Source organism: Pogonomyrmex barbatus, unplaced genomic scaffold (genome assembly GCF_055798465.1).
Source record: "Pogonomyrmex barbatus isolate J1 unplaced genomic scaffold, ASM5579846v1 scaffold14, whole genome shotgun sequence".
NCBI lineage: Eukaryota > Metazoa > Arthropoda > Insecta > Hymenoptera > Formicidae > Pogonomyrmex > Pogonomyrmex barbatus.
The window spans coordinates 7,038,211-7,046,492 of record NW_028297110.1 but is presented as its reverse complement, the minus strand read 5'-3'; the positions used below and the strand labels follow the sequence as shown (position 1 = coordinate 7,046,492).

Genomic DNA, 8,282 nt, shown 5'->3' with positions numbered 1-8,282 from the left:
ATTGGAGAGATTCGTCGGAGAGAATTGTGAGACGGGTTTGAGAGAAAACGCACGAGCGAATTGCGAGCGCGAGATTGTATCACGACCTGTGTATTAAGTTGTTGTGCTATTAAAGTTTGTTGTTTTGTAAACGGCTTCTGTTTATTTCCGCGTGACACGCGAGTGCAAGTTGTGCGACCGCCGCGGAAGTGTGACAATATACGAGGGTAGTCTGAAAAGTTTTGAGCTTTAACATGAAGATGACGTTACTCGTCAAATCGTCAAATCAGTCACGTCAAAATCATTCTAATACTACAATAGTATATGCTTTGAAAGACTTTTGTGAAAATTTCAGCCATTTTGGACGCTCAGTTGTTGTTTGACAGTCGTTTGTGTCAGTCGATGTCAATGTTTTTGTAAAAATGGAAAAATCGAATATCATGTCGTGATTAAATTTTTACATTTGAAAGGCAATACGCTTGCGCAAATTAAAATCGCTGTTTACGAGTTGGACGCTGTTTACGAGGACTCTGCCCCATCATTTGCCACCGTAAAAAGATGGGCAGTTGAATTTAAACGTGGTCGTATCAGCTTGGCTGATGATGAGCGTTCGTTTTGGGACGACCAAAAATTGCGATAACTGCTGATAACATCGAAAATGTTCATCAAATGGTATTGGACGACCGTCAAATCAAGGTTAGAGAGATAGCAGAGGTATGAGCATATCGAAAGAACGCATTTGTCATACACACATCAAAAAAAGTGTTGCATCACTCCCGACTCTAAAGGACTGTGTTATTGATGCAATATACACATTCAACGTCAGTGTTCAGGAGAGCTTGGAATCGAGGTGATGCAACACTTTTTTTGATGTGTGTATATTGACTGAAGAATTGGATATGCGCAAGCTATTCGCGCGTTGGGTGCCGCGCTTGCTCACTTTGGACCAAAAACGAATTCGAATGAACATTTCCAAGGCCCTGTTGGAGCGGTTCAAGCGAAACGAGTCAGATTTTTTGCATCGATTCACAACTGTAGATGAAACTTGGATCCATCACTACACTCCAGAGACAAAAGAACAGTCAAAACAGTGGACAAAGGGTGAACCTGCTCCGAAAAAGGTGAAGACAGTTCCATCAGCTGGGAAGGTAATGGCGACTGTTTTTTTTTGGGATAGTGTATATCGACTATCTTGAAAAAGGTAAAACAATTACGCATCATTACTTGATAAGCTGAAGGCAGAAATTGCAAAAAAACGGCCGCATTTAAAGAAGAAGAGAGTGCTGTTCCATCAAGACAACGCACCTGCTTACACTTCAGCGGTCGCCATAGCCAAAATTCACGAACTGCACTTCGAATTGGTTGACCAGCCACCAGATCTGGCCCCCAGCGATTTTTTCCTGTTTCCTAAGCTTAAAGTTTCGCTTGGAGGACAGAGATTTTCATCAAACGAAGAGGTCATCGCATACGTAAACGCCTATTTTGAGGAGCAAGACGCCAACTACTATTTGGAGGGGTTAAAGAGGTTAAGTATCGATGGGAAAAGTGTATCGACTTAAAAGGAGATTATGTTGAAAAATAAAACTATATTTGACCGAAAAAATACTTGTTTCTATGTTATGCTCAAAACTTTTCAGACTACCCTCATATTCAATATTAGCAGAATTTTTTGTTGAAAATAATTCCAAAATGATAAAAGAGAATGTAATCGATATATATAATCTAGACTATAATTAAGTTTCCAGTTACTATTACGAAGAAGTTAATTACGAAGAAGGATATAAAAAAATGAAAAATATTAATGAAAAAGTAAAAAAAAGAAAATATCTTATTAAAACGTAGAATAAAAAAATCTAAAGAAAAAATTAAAACACTAGTTAATAGGATAAGTCTTTTAGAAAATAAAAGTGACAGACTACATTTTATAAAAAATTTAATTTCTGTCCGAACGTTATAAAAAGTAAACGAATGTTAAACGAATGAAAGTTAATGGTAAAGGAAGAAGATTTGATACATTTTCTAATGATTTATGTGCATTTTCTTTATTTTTACATTTTTATTCTTCAAAAACATATGAATATGTTCGACAATCTTTCAGAAATATATTACCTCATGTAGAAACATGAGGTCATAGTGGTATAAATGCCGAACCAGGATTTATTGAAAATTCTTTTATTGCTCTTCATTTGCAAGCATTAAAAGCAGAAGAAAAAAATAATAAATTAATGTGCGCTGTAATGATTGACGAAATGAGTATAAAAAAGTGCATTAGAACGCGAGATGGTAAAGTATACGGCTATGTTAACTTAGGATCTCAAAATGTAATAAAATCTCCATCACAAAACTCAGACGCAAAGGATGTATTAATTTTCATGTTCCCTTAAATGCTCAAATTCCTATATTTTTTGTTGAATGGAATATCAGCATAATTAGTTCCATTAGTAAAAGAAGCTTTGGTTAGACTACATTTAGCAGGAGTAAAAATTTGTTCTTTTACTTTAGATGGAACAGCTAAGCATTTCAAGTTAGTACGTCTACTTATGTATTTAGTTAGTACATATACTTTATTGCACTTGGTGCAATTATGACGGGTGATTTAAACAGTACACCATTTTTTTTCATCTTGTAGAAAATGAATTACTTCTTAATGTTATATTTGATCCTTGTTACATGCTTAAAAACATACGTAATTGTTTTGAAAAATACTTGATGTTATTAGATGGCGATAATAATGAGATAAAATGGGAATTAATAGATAAACTTGTGTGTATTCAAGAAAGTGAGGGACTTAGATTAGTAAATTAAAATAAATTAAGGACAGCTGTGTGCAATTTTAAAACTTAATAATGAAAATTTATTTAGCAGCTCAAGTGTTGAGTGATAATACAGCAGATTCTATTGAATATATATATATATATATATATATATATATATATATATATATGAATATATATATGAATATATATATATATATATATATATATATATATATATATATGAGATTGAAAAAAATATTTCAAACTATATAAGTGAAAATAAGTAAAAGATGGCGGACCAATCAAAAGTGGCTTTTTCATGACCAGTCTCTTAGTATCGGTCCACAATAGGTGATTTAAGCTTTAAGACGTAAGAAATTGACCAATTATAATCAAATATGAAAAGAATAATCGACTATGATTGGTTAATTTCTTACGGCTTAAAGATTAAATACTTTGTGGCGACACTTATGTAGTATCTTTAGAGAAAGCAGCTTGCACTTGTGTAAACTTCTTCAATATGATTGATTTATATTAGAGACACTATAATAAGAGGCTGGTCACGAAAAAGCCACTTTTAATTGGTCCGCCATCTTTTGGCTATTCCCACTTATTTTCAAATACATTAACTACATTAATCTTAAATCGTAATATTATAATTTAAAAACATAAGCGTTTTAAAGGTAATAAAATGTGTATATTTATAAAACTTTATTTTACATCGTTATATTACCAATTTATTGATATATTTATTGTATTTATTAATATATTTCCTTTAATATTAATTTTAAATTTATTACTAACGATTTTAAATTTATTACTATTTATTTATTTATCTTTTTTATTTATCTTTTTTCGCTATTTTTTTTTCAACACAAGAGCAAAAATTAATGTAATACTACTATTACTACTGTTACTATAATATTTTTAACTTTTTGATACACAATGCCAAAACGGTTCTCTGTGAAATCAATACAATGACAGCTAATCGCAAAGTTAGTGCAGTAAGAGAACTCATCGCGGAAAAGCGTCAACAATAAACTTCGAGGAAATTTCGAGAGATTCAAATATCGATGTCATATCTTTTTTTAGAAAGGATTATTATACATATTTATTATTATTATTATTATTATTATAAACAAACTTTATTACAATATAAAATAAAATTTAAGTAAGAAAATGAACATCCATTTTTTATATTAATTTATCACAATTAATTAATTTATGATTATATTTTGCAATTTTAGTATCTCTATTATTTAATAATATATTATCACGCTTTCCATATGTTTAATACACATGCACAATACACTTAAATCAATGCACAATAAAAAATGCAAAATAAAAAATGCAAAATAAAAAATATCACTACCAAAACGTTATTGGTTAAATGATGTATTTTTCTTTCTCTCTCAGGTTTAACCAAAACATGGCGGATCAGAGTCGTGGCCAGTCTCTCATTGTAGTATCTCTAGCTTTCTCTGCTGAACGCAGCCATGTGTATAATCTTACTGGAAAACAATCATTATGAAATATTTTGCTCTTTTGCAAACTGAAGGCATACATCGATGTTTTCTCTTATAATTTCTTTGATCTTAACATTTATTTATGAAGATGGATCAAGTGTATAAACTTTACGATCGTCAGGCATCATCAAAGATTTGCGTAAAGGATTATTTTCAGCAATATAGTGAATTAATAAAATTATCGAAATGTCATGAAATAGGCAAACAAAGTGAAGAAAAGATTTTTCAACTTATGGAAACTGATCTTTCACAAGCAAGGATAGTTTTAATGAAACATTATTGCAGGTATATCTTACATTATGTAAAAAATATATATTTTTTAATTAAAATCAGAAATATTCTTGCGTATTATTGTAAATCAATTTTGCAGTATCGATAATTTAACATTGCCAATAGAAGCTGCTAATGCAGAAGAACAAGAAAAACAAGGATATATTAACATATCTGAAAGAATTTTAGATAATGTTCCATTAGAAACAATTAAAGTATTGAAAATTTTATCCAAAGAAGCTTTAATAAAGCCAAAATTTCTAAATGGTATTCCTATTGTAAGTAATTGCTTCCAAAAAATTTTAGGTCACTTTAGTATTTTTTTTATTTGATATTCAATGATTTCTCAAATTGTACTGAAATAATTTATTTTTTTCTAGAAATATGATAAGTTAAGATTGTCTAATAATAATTCCATAATGCCAAATGAAGAATTCTTAGTTTATGTTAGAGTATATGAACCATTTAATAGCCAGCCTCGTTCTTTTAAGTATAGAACAAATATACCAGTTCTAAAACTTAAAAGTGTCATATCAATATTAGGATGCCAAACTCTTTATGAATTACGTCAAAAAATAATGTGTCAATCTGATTTGTCAATTACAAAAGAAATTAGCAAAGATCCAAATCAAAAGCCTAGCCTAATGGCAAAAGTAAGTAATCTTTCTATTTTATTTTATCTATTCTATAATATTCATTGTATGAAAATTAATTATATTTTTACTTATAGCATATCTATCAATCAGGATTTTTTTATATTGAAGATACATTTTATAATGATACTAGTATGCCAACTAACATTGATTATAGTAGAGTCATATTAGAATGGGCAGCTGCTCGTGATATAGGTCCATTTAAAATTGCTACCATGGATGCCCAGATAAATTCTCTTTGTACAAGATTTGGCTTTCCATGGGTGTATCAACATCAAGGTTATTGTGAACATTTAATTGTATTGAGTGATGCCAGGTAACTTTTATCAATATAATATAGAAAGATTAAAATTTTTTAAATTCTGTCAACAAAATGATGTCATAATGAAAATGAGATTCTACAAAGCTATTAGTAGTATTTACAATTTTAGTAAAAAGTCATTTACTTAATCATGGATTATTTGTATTAGGTTAATGTCTATAGATGATGTGTTAGCATTGTCTGCCTATCCTAGAATAGAGAGAATAAGACCTATCTCTGGAAAAAATTGTATCTGTTGTGGCATTCTTAATGTACATTGGATTATAACAGAACATGATAGAATACCACATGATGTAAGTTATATCTGTAATAGATGTTTTATATCCTATAATTATGTTGATGGTAAAAAAGTTGGAAACTTCAAGGCATATAATTATCCTTGTATACCAGAGTTGATGTCTATAAGAAAATAAAATATTTAACAAAATTTATATGTATAAATTATGTGCATAATAAACATAAAATGTAAGAGACAACAAAAATTATTTTATTGATGCCTTTAACATGTACAATCTTTGTAAGTTGTCCTTTGCACTATATAAATCTGGCTTCAACTGTAATGCTATTTTATACATTTGTTCTGCTGCATTTAATTTATTCCAACGATGATATAAGACACCTAAAATAAAATTTTTGACAAATGACATTTGTATTTCACGCACACACATATATATGCATTCCTGTTTGATATGATTATACATATATAGAGTGTCTCAAAACTCCCGCATTGGGAGTACATTACGTGATTCTTTATGCTAAAAGAAATAACTTTTTTCTTTAGCAAAATTGCATGCGACGAGTAGTTTTTATAGTAAATCACATTAAAAGTGACGAATAAGCACGCGTATGGCGTAGCGGTCAGGGCCGGCGCGACTTGGTACTTAATCTTTGACGACTTCACGTACTATATTGTTTAAAATATGATAAAAGTTAACAAAATAAGTATTGTTTTCATCCTTTAACGATTTAATAAAAAAATTGTCTGATTTCGTAGCATTATCTCGAAATAAAAATAAATGTAAATAATATGGTGTATGAACTGAGCATTTTATTATTTTAATTATTTTTTTATTGTCGTATGTGCAATTGTATATGACAGTAAAAAAAATATTGAATTTAACGAATACTTATTAATTACGTGAGTACTTAATCACGAAAAGTAAAAAAATTGATTTTTTTCATAATAGTATCTAAATAATTCGTTAAATTAATTTTTTTTATTATATGCAATTGTGCAGTAATTAAAATAATAGAAGTATTAAGTTAGTTATAGAGTTAGTAATAGTTATGTAAAAGATGAAAACAATACTTATTTTGTTGTAACTTGTATTATATTTTAAACAATGCAATACGTGAAGTCGTCCGAAAGATTATCCGAAAGATTAAGTTCCAGACTATGTCGGCCTGAGAAACGCGCGTCAGCCCTGACCGCTACGCACATACGCGCGCTCATTCGTCACTTTTAATCTGCACTCTCCACTATAAAAACTATTCGTCACACACAATTTTGCTAAAGGAAAAAGTTGTTTCTTTTAGCATAAAGAATCACATAGTGTATTCCAAACGCGGGAGTTTTGGGACACCCTGTATATGTATATGTATATGTATATATATATATATATATATATATATATATATATATATATATATATATATATATCGTAAATCATTCTTTTTTATAATGAATAACGAATTAGTAATTATTGAGAAAAATAATTCAATCAGCATCATCTTTTAAATAGGTGTAAGAAGGGAGGGTGTGCGTCACGGCGGGGTCCGACCACGAACCAGTCGTGAAAACTCATAATTATTTTGCGAAAAAAATACCACCTCAGCCAGGAATCGAACCTGGATCTCCTGCTTACCGGGCAGGCATCTTATCCTTTCGACTACCGAGGCATGTGATGATATTTATCGCAAATAACGTGTTTAGAATAACACGTCAACAATACAATGACACACACATATATATATATATATATATTACAATATACATATATACATGTATTCTTTTTTCGAATCCCCACGACCGGCACTCCAGAGAGATGATGGTCCCACCCCCTCGAATGCACTTCACCCCTTCGTGTCGAGACTGACGTTTCTTATGTGCACCATCTCGCAAGTAGGAGCGGTAGAATCTATTTCACTACTCCACTAAGAGCTACTTGGTACTCCAGAGAGATGATGGTCCTACTCTCTCGATGGATGCAGGTCGGACTGCAGCGGCGACACCCTCCAACGCCATTGGCAAATATACAAATAATCCTCCTGGAGCACGACAGGAGAGATTGCATCAAGCATGGCTCGAGCCCCCGAGTTGATAGTATTGAAAGATATCTATTAGATTCGGAAAAAATTAACGGAGACCGACTGGATTTGAACTCGGGATCCCTCGTCTACCAATCCGACACTTAGTCTGCACGACCACGACGGCTCCTCTCTGTTAGCTGTTTATATTCCGAATCTCTTTCATGACCGCTTACGGTCGTCTAATTCTTACAGTATACATGAGTAACTCAGCTATTGTCTATGGTTCACTCATGTACGTCTAAAGAACGATGTTGATTAGACTAACTTTTCTCAATAATTGCTACTTCATTATTTATTAAAAAAAAAAAGATTTAAGACTTTTCAACTCAATTTTTAATGAGAAATACCGCTATAATTAATGGAATATAATTAAGACGCTACTTAAGAAGTAATATATATGTGTATATATTCTATTATGAGACACACACACACACACACACACACACACACAAAATATTCCATATTA

General features: G+C 30.9%; 2 protein-coding genes across 11 annotated transcripts in view; one reads left to right on the top strand and one right to left on the bottom strand.

Annotated features, from left to right (window-relative positions):
- The first annotated feature begins 4,152 nt into the window (after positions 1–4,152).
- Pbp49 (proximal sequence element A Pbp49) overlaps positions 4,153–8,282 on the top strand; it is a 6,075-nt gene continuing 1,945 nt past the window's right edge. The window contains exons 1-6 of one of the 2 annotated variants that reach the window (XM_089072876.1): positions 4,154–4,546; positions 4,632–4,809; positions 4,912–5,184; positions 5,262–5,500; positions 5,655–5,799; positions 7,249–8,282. The exon at positions 7,249–8,282 is cut by the window's right edge and continues 298 nt beyond it. In XM_089072876.1, the coding sequence (XP_088929002.1) occupies positions 4,344–4,546; positions 4,632–4,809; positions 4,912–5,184; positions 5,262–5,500; positions 5,655–5,799; positions 7,249–7,254 (1,044 nt within the window). In that variant the 5' untranslated portion in view covers positions 4,154–4,343 and the 3' untranslated portion in view covers positions 7,255–8,282. Of the gene's footprint in view, positions 4,547–4,631; positions 4,810–4,911; positions 5,185–5,261; positions 5,501–5,654; positions 5,800–7,248 lie in introns of both variants that reach the window. The other variant, XM_089072875.1, reaches the window with a different exon arrangement.
- LOC105426434 (protein O-mannosyl-transferase Tmtc4) overlaps positions 5,973–8,282 on the bottom strand; it is an 8,080-nt gene continuing 5,770 nt past the window's right edge. For all 9 annotated transcript variants that reach the window (XM_089072874.1, XM_089072870.1, XM_089072866.1 and 6 more), the window contains one exon: positions 5,973–6,125. In XM_089072874.1, the coding sequence (XP_088929000.1) occupies positions 5,989–6,125 (137 nt within the window). In that variant the 3' untranslated portion in view covers positions 5,973–5,988. The remainder of the gene's footprint in view (positions 6,126–8,282) is intronic.